Below are 18,438 nucleotides of genomic sequence, written 5' to 3' on the forward strand. Positions count from 1 at the left end.
GTAATTTAAAATATTTTAAAATAAAAGAAAAATGATAGAGTAAATTTAATGCCGTAATTTTTTTTAACATTACATAATTCTTATTTTAAATATAAAAAATTATCTTCTCTTCCTTTTTTTTCAAAACTGAATTTAAAAGTATTTAAAATATAAATTTTAATTAAAAATTTAAATTATACCTGAAAAACTTATGTGATTAAAGTTGATATTAATATTTAACAAAAATAAAAATTCAATTTTCATTAAAGAGTAATTTCAAAAACAACTAGATAACATCATTTTAAGTTTTACGCTTGTAGTAATGCCAAAATAATCATGAGATTAAGGATACTATTGTTATCACAATTCTGAGTATCAGAAGCGTCCACATGCAAAGATTCACCTCACGTTCAAATTGGGCTACAACAAAGATACGTCATGTGTATTTTCTTTTTTTTTTTGGATAAGCTACTTCATGTGTAATTACCCTTTCGGCTGTAAAATGCAAATTGCATAGCCAATCTGATGGCTAAATCATCCCATGACATCATATTATGCAGACCGACTTGGTTGAAAAAGCTATATTTTCAGAGCTTAATTAACTATACAAAATGACTAGCATAAAGAAGTAAAGGCAGTGACATTGCCAAGATAGAAGAAGGCACATGAATTATGAATCCTGCAATTTGCTCTTAAATAAAAATTTCGTGAAAAAAAAGTGGAACTACTTTCTTAGCTCCAAACAGAAATGGGAGCAGTTTTGAGTACCAGAACTAGAACAGAATTCCACAAGTTTTTTTTTTTCCTTTTCAAGTGTGTGTTCTGAACTGAAAGAACACCACCAAAGGACAATGATATTAACATCTATAAACCTATATCTTGAAGTTGAGAAGACCATTAAATAATATACTTGAATTTTTGTCCAGATTATGTTGTATATATCCACCAAACATTGAGCTCCAAATCATTGCCCCCTCCTGTTTCTAGGAGGCGTACCAGGAGCGTGACGAGAGCTTTGGCCTGTGTGTTGTGTATTGGGGTCATATCTTTGTGAAGCAAGGTAAGATAATGCTGTGACAACATCAGCTATAACTGGACGCATGTTAGCCTGCTCCTGAACACACATTGCTGCAACAGCAATGACCTGGTATAGCCCTCTTGGAGGATATTGACCTTGGAGTGTTGGATCAGCCATTTGTGAAAACTTTCTTCGATCTTTAAACAAGGGTCTAGCCTGCAGTTAAATCAGAATAGTCCATCCTAAAAAAACTTAATATTCAGATAGTTAAGGAGCAAGGACCAAGCCATGCATCAAATTTCATTATGAAATATTTTGGTCTAAGGGTTGTTGTAAGTGATAATTCATATTTTGATGTGCTGCTTTAAAATGATCAACCAACCCTAGTAGGAAATGAGATAACTGTAGAAGACTCTTACCCATGCAACAAGATTCTGCTCTCCTGCTGATTTTGAATTGTCTATCGCCTTTCTTCCGGTAATTATTTCCAGAAGTACTACACCAAAGCTATAAACATCTGATTTCAGAGTCAGTTGACCAGTCATTGCATACTCTGGAGCACAATATCCATAGGTGCCCATAACCCTTGTTGATACATGGGTGTTTTCCCCAACTGGACCAAGTTTAGCCAAACCAAAATCAGATAACTTTGGGTGATAACCTTCACCAAGCAAAATGTTGGAGCACTTTAAGTCTCGGTATATAACAGGAGGATTAGCTTTGTCATGTAGATATTCCAATCCCTTTGCTGCCCCAGCAGCTATTTTCATTCGTGTGTTCCAGTCAAGTTGTTTCTTGCCAGGAGGAATGTCTGCAAATCAAACATATATAACCAATGATAACTTCATGATGATATAAATTAAAGAAGGGATAAAACAACTTGAATAGTTGAAATGCAAATACCATGCAAGTGGTCTTCCAGGCATCCTAATGGCATATATTCATAAACTAGAAGCCTTTGATCTCCATCAGCACAATAACCAATAAGGTTGACAAGGTTAGGATGGTGAAGTAGACTTAACATCAGCACTTCAACAAGGAATTCCCTATTCCCTTGCAGTCCATTTCGGTCAAGTTGCTTAATCGCAACAACCTATATTCAACATAAGAAAGCATGAAACATGTTACAAACCCAACCTACATAAAATTTATGCAGTGTTTCATGTTAGAAAAACTCAATCTATGGTTCTGGCTGTAAGAAGAGATCAATGTGGAAAAGAGTGAAATGATGAATAACAAAGAAAAAAGGATGAACCACTTCATTTCCAAGCACCTCTCTCCTATTTTTCATAAACAAATAACTAAATAATGAGAAAATAGACTCACTTGATTAATACTTTCCAAACGTCCTTTGTATACTCTACCAAAGCCTCCCTCTCCCAAAAGACATTCAGCTCTAAAATTTCTAGTTGCAGTTGCCAACTCACGGAATGAGAATGTCTGAGCTGCAATGTGATCAGGGTTCCCATTTTTAGATGTATCTTTGGATTTTGTGGATGAATTCCTTTTCAACTTTCCTGCACTCAATTGACAAGCATAATATTTAAGGGGGAGACGCACAAGCTACAGCAGGGCAAGATTTGTCTTCTAAGACCAACACATGCTAATGCAATCTCTTGCAATCGTGAAAACACTACCTGGCAGGTTTCATTTTCCAAGCCCTAAAAAGAAATAACTAAAGATTATGCAAACATGAATCACAATCAGATTCTGCATCATTTCAAACTTACCATCACTAGTACAAATATAAGCTTGGTATATAGTACTTTATAACTGAGGAAATCAACAAGCTGAAACTTGAAAGAAAACAATATGAGAAGAAGTCTCGGTAATATTAAGAAAACTAACAAGATAATTTCAGGTACTTAAAATACTATAGATTGTATGGAGCATAGCCTGAATGCTAGTAGTACACCTATCGAGGGAATGTATCCAAAGATAGTAGTAAATGACAATCTAAAACGACTCAACAGAAAGAGCAAAATGGCAACTCACAAATTCTACGAATCCAACACCACATCAGACTAGCACTAAAGTTTTTTCTTAGGATATATAACTGAAAATAGCAGATTATTAGATCATACATATGCCTATCCCGTCCCCTTCCCAAAATCAATTTTTTCTATAATATAAAAAAGCTTGCAGTCACACACATCACCAATCGGGTGTACTAAATACATAAACCCCACTCAAATTTATTTTTGCAAGAAACTCCGTATAAAGCAAGAGATAGATTTGTGCAAGAAACAAAATAGCATACCCCCCCCCCCCCCCCAAAGTACCTTAATTAAGGGAAAGCATAATTGTCCCGAACAGGGTTTCGCTATCATAATTCCATTAATGTCTCTCTTTTTTCCTATACCAAAAACAAAAAAAGATTTCTTTTTTTTTAACCTGTGGTGGCTTTGATCTGACCAACGAGACTATCCTGAGCTTCCATCTTCTCAACCTTGTTCTTAGTGCCTGAATATCCAGAACAGGGAATCCAACCCATGCTTGATGTTTCCAATGGACGCACCACAGTGATCAGAAAGAACCTACAAAACACTCTCAATACAATACCCGACCCGACCACACGGTGCTCGGGAAGGGAGGCTAACTGCAACCAACAACTTGGAAAGAAAAAAAAAAGTCTTTGTTCTTTCTCTCTCCGTGTCTACTTTTATCATGTGTTTGTGTTTTGTGTTTTATATTTTCTGTTTTTTTTTTCCCTTGGTGTTTTAGTTTGAGTTCATTAATTTATTCATTGCCTTCTCTTTTGGTCGGAAAAACACCATGATTGGTAGAAATGCGCCTCACTGGATCACCTCCGAAACCAATTCCAAACTAATCTTTTATATATATATATATATATATATATATATATATATATATATATATATATAATTGCTTTGATTTTAAGTTAATTTCTGTCATAGCATGTCATGCTTGCCACTCCTATTTGCCCTCCACACACTGCTTACGTTCTACAACAGGAATCTATAAATTTAGATGCTTTGTGCTTTTATTGGAACAATTCCTACATAATAGTACTATCATTTTTCATTTAATGAAAATAATAATAATAATAATGTCCATTTAATTTGAACATGTGGTGCAGTCCAAGTGTTTAACTTAATCATCATAATTTGGCCGCCCTCATAGTTCAATATTTGGCACACGACTGAACAAATGATAACAGCTGTAGATCTTAAAGACATTCCTATAATTATTACAAGATGGGGCTCATGACACCATCTAAAATTAGTCAATAATTCTTTGGAGGGAAAGAGGATATAGTTTTACCAACTGTTTTTTTTTTCTTAAAAAAAACATTCAAAATGAAAAATTAAGAAGTGTATTTGGATTAAGATTTTAAAGATTATTTTAATATAAAACAGTCTTATAAATTTAAAAAATTATATAAAAATGTTATGACTTATTAAAATTTTTTGAATGGCTTTTAAGATTAAGATTTTGTAATTTGAATTTTAACGAATTTATATTATAAGAATTTAAAAAATTTAAAATGGCTTTATAAATTTGAAAGTACTATGCGAATTTTTAAAAATATATTTAAAATTAAGAAAGTTAATGACAAAAATAATAAAAATATCAAATTTGAATAAAAAAATAAGAAAACAATTTTTTCAATCTTTTAATAATAGCTAAATTGATTTAAAATTGTACACAGTTGTGGACAATGTCAAGTATAAATGGTGGTTATGGATAAGAACAAAGATGAAGGGAATAAATGATATTTCATTGTATTCGTGGTGTATGGACCCATCCTTTGGGTTAAACAAGCTGCGGTAAGAACGCTGAAGCAGGGGATGATTTTGATGGTTTATATCTCCTGTAGGCATAGCAGATTGTTAACCAATGCTGGGTGAGATGATGGTAGCTCTTCTATGTATCTATTTTTTATATTGATATTCAATTGGAATATTGCCACATTAATTGCTTTGAAGTTTCAATTTCAATTGCTACTATTGCATTTGTGCAGTTGAAAAAACTAATTTAAGGAAAGCTAAAAAAAATTCTTTGATACTGTCACGTGAATTTCTTTACTGGAATTTCTTTGAAACAATGGTCTTTGTGAACATATTATGAGAAAGTCTATATTTTTTCTCTACTAATTATTTTTTTTAAAAAACAATCAGAGTTAGTTTTCGTATAAAAAATATAGTCAAGAAATTAGACAAGGTCTAAAGTTGTTTCCAGACAAGTATCCTGCAAAAGAGATTGTGTTTTAAATGAAAGAAGCAATACTTCCTCCCCTTTTTATCATTTTGTTTATTTTTATTTGTTTTTAGAGAAAACTAATGAAATATTATTGTTTTTTAATTGTATCGTCAATATTGATAAGTAAAGTGAAAGATTAATAGCATGATAATAAAATTTTGAATATTTCAATTAAGAGTGGATTTTTTTTTTAAAAAAATACAATAGCCAAATAATTTTTAAATATATTTATAATGTATTAAACCTAACGCGTAGGTTGAGAAGTGACCATTTAAACAAGCTGAATCCTTTCTACTACTTTGCTACATAACCCATAATCTTCCTCTGTTCATTGTTGACTGACATTTTTGTTTGCCTAAGTTTGATTCTATCGTCATAACTAACAACATAAATATCTACAAACTTTTCAATTTTTTATTTCTCCATTTTAATGATTATAATTTTAATTACTCAACTCTCATTGGGTACTCTCAGAAATGAACAACAACCATCAATCATTACAGCCCGTACTTATCTTTTCGCCAATTACAAATTTAAATGTCAAGATTATATATACTGCACGTGAATATTTGTTTTGTTATGCTTAGTTTTTACTTATGTCGCGAGAAAGTTACAGAAAAGGTCACCGAATTGGTCGAAAGACAAGTTATGAAAACTAATTCTATGATCCTACATTTTGTAGCAAATTAATTAAGAAAAATGATTATTAGTACAAATTCGTAATAGCACCAAATGTTTTACCACCGCTCACTATCGTTAATTTGTGTCAAAGACTTTGATTACAAAATTGCTCATCTAAACTCAACTAATCACATTTCAGCTTTTATTTCCATATAGTGTTCGTGCATAAAACTTTCGTGCTATATGGCATTGCCGATTAATTAATGGTCTATGGTATTTTGTAAAAAGAATAAAAATAGAACACACTTTAATTGCATGTTAGCATTTTTAGGAAATTTTATATTTTCTATCTCAATTCTTGGAATATAACTTTTATATTTATTGAATAATTTTATTTACTAACAATTATTTTTTAAGATGAAATCTAATATATATAATTCATCTTGCTAAATTTCACCTATTTTGACATACATTTATAGATGAGAGAGTATTATGAATCATTAGAGTGCAACTTAACTTATATATGTATTTAACAAATTCACTTAATTTTAAGATATATAAAATCTAACAAATAAGTATATTCTAGCTTGGGTGTAATTTGCCTGTGAGACAGACACTTCTTTATATATGAGTAAGTAAAAGTGTCACGTAAACTTACACCACTATTATGAAAATGATTGAATTTGATACATGTACACCATATGCCGATTGAGTGGAGCGTAGATTCCCTACCCCCACTATTTTTGCTTCCCACGTTTACAGCGCCCTTCCCCACTCCCACACCACAATGCCAACAGATCCACTAACTCCATTGCTACACGCCCACTAGATCATCCTGGCCATACATGGCAAATGGGAGAGAAAAAAAAAGGAAAATGTATATAGAATCAATCCGAATATTAAGTAAAGTCAAGAGGATTTGACTCAATTCATTAATGGTCATATAAAAATCTGATTGTTTATTTGTATATTTGTAACTTGTATTGATATTCTTCTTACTAACTACTAATTAACATCCCTTTAAATTAAATTAAGTTTTAAATATGTTTTTGATTTTTAATAAATACATATTTTTTACGTTTGGATAAATTTTTCTATTAGATTGAGTTGCTAATATTTTAAATTTTTTATATTAAATTTTTGTTGTTAGTCCATAATCGTTAATTGGTGCTTATGTGATTATTAATTGGCCATGTAGGCATACCATATACTGTGTTACCTGTAATTTATTTTTCTCTTGCCAGGATTACACGTGAATTTTTTTTAAAAAAAATACAAAACAACATCGTTCTGCATGTTGAAAAAAATCCTTTTTTTTCCCAATATGCTACCCCCTTCTCTATTGAGATAAATTTGTAGAAAACCCTGAAGACACTTCCACTTCCTCTTCCTCTTATTCTTCTTGTTCTTCATCATCTCCTTCTTCTTCTTTTGGTTCTACCAAGACAGGGGCGTAATTGAGCTGCAATTGAAACACGTTTATGTCCTCCATGGTTGTGGACAAAAGACGTTGAAGAGAGGTTTTGACTGAAAAAGAAGAGTTTAGAACCATAGATGTCATGGTCCGGTGAGAACAGAACGTAGGAAACAAAAGAAGGCAAAACACAACAAATCTCACTCACAGTAAGCAAAACAAGAGTGCAAACCAGAGAGAAGTTGAGTCAAAGTTACAGCAGACCACAGAGAGAGGGTTGGGTATCAAAGCCTGATAGACTGAATGCACACCACAGACACAACAACAAACAATCATAGCAGAGAGAGGATCAAGTCAAGACTGAAAGAGACTAGAAGGAAAGACCGAGAGAATTGAAGAGGGGGGAAGAGAAAAGTTGGACAGTGTTCATATCTAGGTCTAAAAATGGGGGAGAAGCAGAAAATATTAATTTAGAGCAAAAAAAAAAAACAGGTTAAACAAACTTGGGGGCAAACCGGATCTGCAACCCAAGCCAAAAAAACCTAGCTAGCAAGATTGAAAAAAAAAACATCCAATTTCAAAATTTTGATCCAATTTGACTACAATCTTCAATCTCACCGCTTCACGATTTTACTCACAATTGAGCTCGGAAGCGGGGAGCAAGATCGTGAAATCATGTGAGTTAACAATTTTACTTGCAATCCTGACAACACAGGCTACGGGAGAAGATGCTGGCGGAGGAGAAGAAGGTCATCCAGGACAGACAGGAGAAAGAAGAAAGGGACAAAACGACGTTCTTTTGTACTTTATCTTTGAATTTTTTTTCACATGTAATTCTAGTAAGAGAAAAAATCACACGTGACACCACACACCATACTTGATATGTCTGCTTAGCAAATTAACGATCACCTTGTAAGTTAACAATTACATACTAACGATAAGAACTTAAGACAAAATTTTTAAAATATTAAAGATGCAATCCAAAAAAAAATTATGAAGGTTCAAAAGTATATTTAACCCTTAAATTAATATCATCTTGTACGCGATTGCACTTTAATGGTAAAGTGTCTCTTAACATGTCACTTTTAGTTTAATATGACTACTTCTCATATACCATGATAGCCTTTTTGACAAGATGGTACCAAGCAAGTCGTATACTCTTGTTTTTCTTTTCCAAGGCGATCGATGATGGCGGATGACAATAATAAATTATTGCTCGTTGCTCGCTGATCATAACGTATTGAACAAGAAAGTACAAACTAAATCAGATTAAATTACATTAAGAAACAAAATTATGTCCATAGCTAATAGTTTATAAAGGTCTTTTGGGGTTCTTTCTGGCGATGCCAGTGATTTACAACAAAAATTATTAGCATATGATATTATGTACTCCAGATTAATTTATATATGATGATAGACAATAGAATATACCGGTTTGGTATACAAAGGCAGCTAGCAGAGATGGAAAGTTATTGAAGGGCAGTGCCACTGAGCCAGTGCCCTTGATTCCATATATAATACAAATTATCAGCACCAATACTGTTATTATCAACAAGTTGTTGTAGAAGTAAATATCCTAGTCTCAGTAGCTAGGTACTGCATTCGAAATTGTCAATGTCTTGATCTTTCTGATCAACTTCAATTATTCTGAGCATACTTTAGGATATAAAAGGAATGGATCCTCTGAATTATTTCTGATGACAGCCAATGCCATTGAAATTGAATCATACTTGCTAACTAATTGAAGTGTCAATCATGCTTTATCTTTACTAAGAGAAGCCTGTGAATCTCTTTCAGATGCTACAGTTCCTGTGTTCTTGAGTGGCATCTCATGATTGTGCTTTCCCTCATATGTAGTCACAAACGATCTTGGGTCATCTATGGCTCTCTCCACATGTTTGCGAACGTTACATTTGATATTAGTACATCTATAGTAACTTCTGCAAGACAAAGTAGTTGGTGCTGTTAGAAAACATTATGAAATAGGAGAATGAAAACAGACACTAGTGATCAGTAGTTATTTGAATAGGAACTCAAACTCAATTGAGTAATTAATTTCAAGGAATTATTGTATCTTGGAAACCTATGAGGCTAAGATAAGGGCAAGGTGTACTTTAGAATCCTCTTACATCCCTTAACTACAATGTTGCAGCAGTATTTATAAGTAAAAAGATCATCAAGGCAATGCATGGCAGAATCCAAAATTATTCCTTTCAAAGCGATCTTGAAGCAAATCATTTAAAATAGTTATTTTGATGACAACATGGAACAGGAAACAAGTATAAACCTGGGATATGGATTGCCCTTCACCACCTTCTGCCCATATTTCCTCCAGCGAAAGCCATCTCCAAGTATTTCAGAATCCATAAAACTTTGCATCACAATCCGTGGCTCTACTAATCCTTCCTCTGATAGTGCTGCTTCATTGGATTGATTCTCATTTTTCCTGAACAACGAGAATCATTCATTATAAATTACCTTCTAATTAAAAATTGTAAATAATAATGCAGTTAGCCCAAAAATGAAAATTATACTATTATGTTACTGGATGGACAATTTTTGGTTATTGACAGGTTGGAGATTGCAAGAGAAGGGTGTTATGAATCATGAATCCCAAAAATATCAAGTACTTAACTTTATCCTTTGATCTCACATGCATGTCACATGATATTAGAGGGTTATTGCAGACTATGGATAAATACTAAAGTGCAGTTTTACTTTTAGGGAAGAGTTTTTACCTTCTTTTATATCTGGGTTCATCTTCCTGTGCCTCAAATCCCTTGCTTCCTTCCTCACATTCCCCACTTAGACCACACGAGTTTTCCGTGCTTACTCCACCAGCATTAGTTGCACCAACATTTAGAGCAGAATCATTAGGCCGTGGAACTTTGACATAATAATCTGAATGCATAGACAGTCCTGTGTTCTCAATTCTAACTTCATTGCCTTCATTCCTCTCACTGTGACTATTACTCCACATATCTTGAACTATTCCATCAGACACAACCCCTGATCCTTGTGTCCCTGCTGCTGAGTTTCGCTTGTGAAGCTGTGGCTTCGAATGATTGTGTTCACCTTTATAAACAATTTCTGCAATATTCCCATCAAATGATCTTTCAACCTTCTTTTTCACTGGACAATTAGGATGTGTGCACTTGTAGTAACTTCGCGGGTACTCGCTCCCTTTTACTTGCTTTTGACCATATTTTCTCCAGTTGTAACCATCATAAGAAGGTCGATCACAATTGACTGAGGATGTTAAAACTTTTTGGTCCTCCTCTATGTTCTGCTGCACCATCTTACTAGGTTCACTGCTCTGATAATTTATTTCTGTTTGCGGGGTAATACTCTGATCAAGATTTGAGCTCGTGTTGGTTCTAAATTTTTCATGGATGGAATGTTGAAAATTGGCCTCCATTGGTTGCTGTGTTTGTTGCCGACTAGTACTGCAATTTCCCTTCTCCAAAAGAAGAGGAAAAAAAATGTCACAAACATAATGTTTGAAACAAGTGTGTGAGAAAAAAAAAACATATTGATCATTGGATCTCGTTATGAATTAAAATTAAAATCCACAAGTCATATATATATATTTTTAGTTTAAATATGTTTTTAGTCTTTAATAAATACATTTTTTTATTTAATTTCTAATAAATTTTTGTTTCGAATTAAATTCCTAATATTTAAAAAATTGTCTTAGATCCTTCGGTTAGTCCTTACCTGTTAATCATCCATGTGACTCTTAATTACCCACTCAAACATGTCACATGTGATTTTTCTATGACTGGTCTATGACCGGAATAACAGACCGGAATAACAGGTGAAAAAAGTTTTTTTAAAATAAAAAAGTACAAAACAATGTCGTTTTGCATTTTTTTTTTAAATTCTTTTTTCTTTTTTTCATTCTTTTCCCAATCTAATTGCCCCTTTCTCTCTCTATTGAGATAAATCTACAGAAAACTTTGGAGTCACTTTCTCTTCCTCTCCTTCTTCTTGTTCTTCATCTTCTTCTTCTTTTGGTTCTACCAAGGCAAGGGCGTAATTGAGCTGCAATTGAAACGCGTTCATGTCCTCCATGGCTGTGGACAAAAGACGCTAAAGAGAGGTCCTAGCTGAAAAAGAAGAGTTTAGAGCCACAGATGTCATGGTCCAATGAGAACAGAATGTAGGAAACAAAAGAAGTCAAAACACAGCACATCTCACTCAGAGTAAGCAAAACAAGAGTGCAAACCAAAGCACTTGAGTCAAATTCACAGCAGGCCAGAGAGAGGGTTGGGTATCAAAGCCTGATAGACTGAACGCACACCACATACACAACAGCAAACAATCGTAGCAGACAGAGGGTCAAGTCAAGACTGAGAGAAACTAAAAGGAGAGACCAAGAGAATTGAAGAGGGGGAAAGAGAAAAGCTAGGCAGTGTTCATCTAGGTTTGAAAATGGGGGAGAAGCAAAAACTATTAATTTAGGGCAACAAAAAAAACTGGCTAAACAAACTTAGGGGCAAACCAGATCTGCAACTCGAGCCAGAAAAACCTAGCTAGCAAGATTGGAAAAAGAACATTCAATTTCAAATTTCGATTTAGTCTGACTACAATCTTCAATCCCACCGCTTCATGATTTTACTCACAATTGAGCTCGGAAGCAGGGAGCAAGATCGTGAAATCATGTGAGTTCATGACAACACAAGCTATGAGAGAAGATGTTGGCGGAGGCGAAGAAGGTCATCGAGGACAGATAGGAGAAAGAAGTAAGGGACAACACAATGTCGTTTTTAATTTTTTTAAAATAAAAAAGGATTTTTATGTGTAATATGAGTCACAGAAAAATCACACCTGATATGCCTACCAGTTAACGTAAACAATTAATGACTATGGACTAACACAGTAGAAATTTAAGACAGAATTTTTAAAATATTAGGAATCCAATCCAAAAAAAATTATTAGGACTAAACTCAAAAAAACTTGTATTTAATAGGAACGAAAGTATATTTAACTCTTTTTTTTAAGTAACTTAATTTTTATAAGTGTCATATAACTCCAAACTAATTTTCATCATATATGTATAGTTGTAGACCTAAATTTACTTCTCTCACTTTAATATAAAAATTATTTTCTTATTTTGTTGAATATGTCATGAAATATAAGTATATAACAAATGATCAAAGATTAATATGTAAATGTGTTTTAGGTCCCTTATAATTGATCAATTTTTATTTTGAATCTCTTATAAATTTTTTTGATGCATTGAATCCTTGATACATAATTTTTTTTTTTTAAGTTCTTACCGTCAATTAGGTGATGATATAATGTCATCTTAATCGTATATTATATTAGAAAGATTTGTTGATATAATGTCATATCATAACTTAACCGACTTTCAAAACTCAAAACAAAAGTTTTAATAAATGGATCAGCATCTAATGTATTGAAAAAAATTATTAGGCCTAAAGCAAAAAATCGATCATTTATGATGACTTAAAGACATATTTGAGCCTTAATATGTATGTGTATATGTTTCTGACCATATTTGCCAAAAGAGACACAGTTGTCTTTGATACGAGTTTTGCCGTTGGCTTGTATATGAGGGACTGTTTGGTGTCAAGTTTAGGACTCATCTCAGAGGAATTATCAAGTGCAGCTCCAAAAGTATCAGCCTGAAATTGTTAAACACCACTTATGACGGAAATCAAAAAGCTATGAAGAATGGAGTTTGTCCTAGTGAACTGAAAGTTCATGCACCTGAGAAAAAACAAACCCAGAAGGGGGTTGATTCATTGCTGGCTTGAACCTCACTGTCTTTGGTCTAATGGCAGAAACTGTTGTTTGAGAAGATGGAATAGCGGGAGAAGCATTGATTGCACCTGCTAGGAGCTCTGAGAAAGATTTGAAAGTAGAACAAGTTGGCCTTGATGCAACTGGTTTGGCAATGACCACCCTTTCTGCTTCCTTGATATGCATCTTCAATATGTCTGTTTTGTAAAGTGTGCTGCTCACTTTACATGTGATTCTGTTTGCAAGAAAAAATAAAATCATCACCTAGCAGATATGGTTAATCAACATTACATATTACAAATAAATGCTTAATGCATCATGGTTCCTAATCAAAAAAGAAATTCAATCTCAAAATTATGACTCTCACCCATCTACTGTACTTAGTTAAAATAGCCAAAGTGCACGATATGTAGTCCATTGTTATAATATTTGAGAGTAATTAATATATGATATAATACCATATCCTACCACTTTGCAATTGTGATAAAATATGATAATGGAAAGAGGAAATATTAATTGAAGACTCAGAAGCATAGATGAAAAGTCAAAACTATCTTCCCGCCAACCAGGACAAAGCTTTTTGCTCAAAGAATAGTAATATTATTGGGTTACACCAAGAAACAGAAAAAAAAAAGCAGCATTTACAGGAATCGAGACAAATTCTATCACATTGGACCACATTCTACTGTATTTGTCACGGGAATTTCCATGCATTTATAATGAATTGTACTCGGTCGCTGAAAATCATCGGTTAACTGGTGCATTATGATACACAAGGTTATGGACATATTATGGAGGCTGCTTCTGTTCTCAATCTAAATCATATTTGTTTTTTTCCCTTTTAACTCAACATGATAGAGAGGCTAACTTCTGCATCTTGGTCCAATCAATCCTTTTATACATGACAGCATGATAAAAATCGAGTATATCATGTTATGGCTTTGATTAGTATAAAGGAAGAAAATAAAGAAGTTAAAAATAGAAAAAAAATATTTAAATTAAAATAGAGTATAGAAAGTATTGTATTGAATTGATTGACAATGTTTATACAAGTTCAATCTCATTTCCTTGTTAACTTGGGCAGTGTTGAAATATATATAAGATCCACAACGTACCGCAGACACTTTTAATTTGTAGACACCTTTATATATCATACACTCTATCAATATTTACTATTTTTTTTCTAAAACATTATATCACGGGTTTTTTTTTCCTCTTCCTTTCTAGATATTAACTAGAGATTGGCATCTACCTATTTTTTTTTTCTTATACATTACGGCCACTCAAAAGGAACAGAGCCTAATGCTGTTTTTCTTATTTATTTATTTATCTTGAAAGGACAACAAAGACCACAAACATGATGTATCAAAGTCTGAAAACATTCCAAATTGTGACAAGAAACTTCAGCGTAGTCCTAGCCACATATATAAACGGTACAATCCTTGCTGGCACATATATCCTTGCAACACTTCAGGGGTGCATAATTATTTTCTTTCACAAATTATATACAAGGCTGTGGGTCTTTTCTTCTCTGACACAATATAGAGTTGTTTATTTTATTGATAATACTCACCTCTCTTTGTTACATCATTGTCTTCGAATAGAGTATCCAATAAAGTAATGGTTACTTAAAATAAGACACCAAGATAATCATATATAATCTAATGTCACATAGAACTACAAACTAGTGTCCGTTTCCAAGTGCTAAACACTTTATTTCTTAGGTGCAAAATGATATTTTGAGAGAAAGAGATTCTTGAAATGTGAATTGCTAAGAAAACATTCTTTAATATATTATTTTAAATATATTTTCTATTGATTGAAATTATAAAATTTTGTGAGGTTTACTCATTACTTGTGTTAGAAAAAATATTTTATAATTCAAGAATATAATGTTAGTACTCTTCTTTTTAGAATTTATACACCACTTTGGGAATGAAGAGACAAGAGAAATAAATAATATAAGCAAATGATAGATGGATTGTCTATCTTACCCCAAATAAAAAAGAGAATAGCAATCCTATCACACCCGATTGATGTGATTCTTTCACGTATTCTTAATTGCACAAATTTTTACCTCAGGTAAATTAGACAATCTCATGATAGATGTTTGTAGCATATAAACAAAAGAGGTATAAAACGGAATTAATATAAGAACAAAAGTAAATAAGAAAAGAGTTTAATGATAGTGTAAAAACTTTTAAATATTAACTAATCAAAAATTAGAGTTGGTATGATTTGTAAGAAACTCTTAGCGAACTCATATATATAAGTAAAAACTTTCATACTGATTAAGAAAATTAATTAAAATTATTTAATTTTATTAATTTTGAGTAAAAAAATTATTCTTAGAACATCCTTTATTTGAGCTTAATATTATGAATAAAATAAAATCATTGAAAATAGAGTTATTATTAAATAAAGGGTGTTTTGAGAATGATATAATTAATACAAATAAAATTAATTAAATTTATTTATATTTGAGTCAAGATATAAAATATTTATATATATATATATATATATATATATATATATATATATATATATATATATGTGAGTGTAGAGAGAGTATATATTATAAAATTTAATAAATTTATCATATATATATATATATATATAAAATGAATTATAATTAAATAACAATATAAAATTATTTTATTTTGTCTATACGTAACATATTTTCTCCTAATAAAATGTGAAATTTTAAGAGTATTTTGAACAAAAATATTGTCTCAAATAAAGGGAGAGAGAGAGAGAGAGAGAAATATAAAAGATGTGATGAAAACAAGAAGCGCGCCCTGGTACTTTTTAAACCTTAACCTAAATGCTTTGGCCAAATTTACGTTCATGGCAAACTTAAATACTTTGTTTTTCCCCATAGGGGACGGTCCCTTTGAATTGGCTAAACGCCAAACTTGAAATAGAGGCACTGGTAGGAAATTGAAGTAACAAACATGAAACCTGATATAGTATTTTCAGGTACTATTTGTCTGGTCGATGTCGATCATCAATATCCATGCAATTTTTCCAACTCACAAAAACTCAAATCTTCACAGTACTATCTCTATATTAGAGTTAAAGTGGAATTTCTTGAATTCTGTGTTTAAATTGGGAATTAGGCTGGACAGACAAGACATCCAGCTAAACAATAACTTTTCAACTTTTTCTGGACTCTATATTTGAGTTTTTAATTCACATTGGAAGTTCCCCTGGCCTGTACAGAAGATGTCTTCCCACATTCCAAGTGTGAGGTGATGATGATGTTGATTGGAAAAACTAACAAGAATAGAGAGAGATGAAGAGTGATGGTTGAATTTGTGTAAAACATGTACAAAAGAAGAGTCATTGTAATGTACTGTAACTTAATTACACCACTCCATAGATGTGATATATGAAAACCAAAAAGATCGATCTATGAAAATAAAATACAGTGGTACGTAGAATATTAGACTTATTACTGGGGATTTTATTTTAGGTTTCAAAAGTCACAAATTATGATTTGGACCAAGTTTTGTCTAAATCAATCATAGTTTGAATATTTCCAATGGATTAAAACAAAGAAACTCGTCTCTTCCTTCTTGGTTTTATCTTTTCATTCCTTAATTTGTTTTCTGCTAGCTGGGGGAGTAGTGTTAACAAAATTTCGGAAAACAAAGAAGAGAAAGAGTAGAGAATTAAACTAACCAGAAATCTGAGAAGTGGCAACATGCTAAAAAGTGGCTTCAGTGAATTTTCATTTCCCAGCTGTATATATAAAAACTGAGTTTAACCTCGATCTCCTGCTTGCATTAATTGGAAAGACTCAGAAATTTACAACAAAGTAAGTTCTTAATGAATTCAAAAAGGGTAGAGTGTGGCCATCAAAAATAAAAATACGAAACCTGGGTTTCACAACTAAGATTGTCTTCTCTAGATCCAACAAAAGAAACCAACAAAAAAAAAAAAAAACGCTTCAGCTTCTTTCTGGGATCTTCTCAAATCTCAACATGCAGTCGATATTGACCTTATGTTTATATATATGTATGTATATACAAACCAGATAGACAGAGAGGGGGAGAGGAGGGAGTGCTTTGATTCCAAATCAGATTTCTGAATCTAAACGATAATGTTCCCTTTTCAAAAATTAACCACATGACTTGCTCTCTAGTTCTTAATAATACTAACTCCCCATCACAGTCAATGCATGATTAAAACTATATTTTATAAAAATAGTAAAAGGTGAATATAATAGTTGCATTGCAATTGCATGCCATGGTTATTTGGGAACTATGAATCTTGGGATTGGTGGTTAGCAGTGGGTGCCAACCTCCAAAATAGTACGGACAACTAACTGTCTCAGTGTCCTCTTTGACCATTCGCTAAGTTTGGAGAGAGAAATTAATAGTGTCCTCGCATCAGATAAGATTCCCTCGCTGAGATGTTTCAACTCATTGTGCAAAAGCTTACGTAACTTAATAAATACGTCAATCCCAATGTCTTTTTCGTTTCCTCTCATAACTTTTATATTACGGAAAATATAAGATAAATGATTTGAATGTATAAAAAATATGATGATTAGATTTTTTTTCATTTAAGTTAATGAGGTTATTTTTATTAAATTGTAATATTCAAGATTTAATTTAATATTAAGTTATATTTTTAAAGATTAATTTGAGATTCAATTATAAAAACTGCTATTTTAGTATGATTTATTTACATTATTGTGATTCAAGTATTATTTAATAATGTAATATCATGTGACTTATATTATCATATCATATAATTTATTTAACCAAATTTAATAAAAAAAATTCTAATTAATTTTATATTCATCAAATCAAAATTTAATAAAATATTATATAATCAATTTTAAATTAATCAATTATAAGTAAATATTATCTAATAAAATAATATGATGTAATCATATCTAATAAATTAATGTCGTAATTATTTTTTATTTAATATTAGAACAAGTATTTCTTTTATTTAGAATAGAATAAGTATATCTAATAAAATTTTGGAGTATACATTTTATGTTATCTTTATATTGATTTTCTTTATAATAAACAAGTTAAATAGAAAAAATATTATGCATTTGATAGAAAAATTATAAATATTTTTTTTTATTTTTAGTTCATAAAAATCATTTAAATATAATTAAGGTAATTAGAACAAGTATATCGTTATATTTAAAATTTGAATAAATTAATTATTATCACACGTGTATATGTTTTAATCAAGGTAATTACAAATATTTAAAGTTTTATTATAATAAAAGGAAATAAGTATGAGAAACAAATCTTATGCAATTTATTCAAATGTATTTATGTAAAAAATTCCAACACTATAAAAAATTAATTTAGTTTATGATTTTATTCCGTGTGTAATACTTTTGTAATAAAAGTATATTTAATAAAATAATATTAAAATATTT

General features: G+C 31.6%; 2 protein-coding genes across 5 annotated transcripts; both read right to left on the bottom strand.

Moving 5' to 3' along the window:
- Positions 1 to 649: 649 nt before the first annotated feature.
- Positions 650 to 3,809, bottom strand: LOC100793549 (probable serine/threonine-protein kinase PBL7). Of its 2 annotated transcripts, XM_026127198.2 has the most exons (6): positions 3,392 to 3,470; positions 2,728 to 2,787; positions 2,324 to 2,514; positions 1,901 to 2,090; positions 1,417 to 1,808; positions 650 to 1,213 (listed from the first exon to the last, which is right to left on the bottom strand). In XM_026127198.2, exons 4-6 carry the CDS (start codon positions 2,019 to 2,021, stop codon positions 944 to 946), a joined length of 783 nt encoding a protein of 260 aa, XP_025982983.1. In that variant the 5' UTR covers positions 2,022 to 2,090; positions 2,324 to 2,514; positions 2,728 to 2,787; positions 3,392 to 3,470; the 3' UTR covers positions 650 to 943. The 2 variants fall into 2 exon arrangements, with proteins under 2 accessions (XP_025982983.1, XP_003554350.1); XM_003554302.5 differs by lacking the exon at positions 2,728 to 2,787 and having other exon boundaries at positions 3,392 to 3,809.
- A 4,778-nt stretch (positions 3,810 to 8,587) lies between these two features.
- On the bottom strand, positions 8,588 to 17,296 carry LOC100794069 (WRKY transcription factor 44-like). 3 transcript variants are annotated; one of them, XM_026126950.2, is made up of 8 exons: positions 17,062 to 17,296; positions 16,907 to 16,934; positions 16,710 to 16,804; positions 12,993 to 13,260; positions 12,776 to 12,907; positions 9,995 to 10,713; positions 9,544 to 9,702; positions 8,588 to 9,196 (listed from the first exon to the last, which is right to left on the bottom strand). In XM_026126950.2, the coding sequence occupies exons 4-8, from the start codon at positions 13,209 to 13,211 to the stop codon at positions 9,010 to 9,012; spliced, it is 1,416 nt and encodes a 471-aa protein (XP_025982735.1). In that variant the 5' UTR covers positions 13,212 to 13,260; positions 16,710 to 16,804; positions 16,907 to 16,934; positions 17,062 to 17,296; the 3' UTR covers positions 8,588 to 9,009. The 3 variants fall into 3 exon arrangements, with proteins under 3 accessions (XP_025982735.1, XP_003554351.1, NP_001304597.1); XM_003554303.5 differs by having other exon boundaries at positions 16,907 to 17,296; NM_001317668.1 differs by lacking the exons at positions 16,710 to 16,804; positions 16,907 to 16,934; positions 17,062 to 17,296 and having other exon boundaries at positions 9,010 to 9,196; positions 12,993 to 13,211.
- Positions 17,297 to 18,438: the final 1,142 nt, after the last annotated feature.

Source organism: Glycine max, chromosome 19 (genome assembly GCF_000004515.6).
Source record: "Glycine max cultivar Williams 82 chromosome 19, Glycine_max_v4.0, whole genome shotgun sequence".
In the NCBI taxonomy this organism is placed as follows: Eukaryota; Viridiplantae; Streptophyta; class Magnoliopsida; order Fabales; family Fabaceae; genus Glycine; species Glycine max.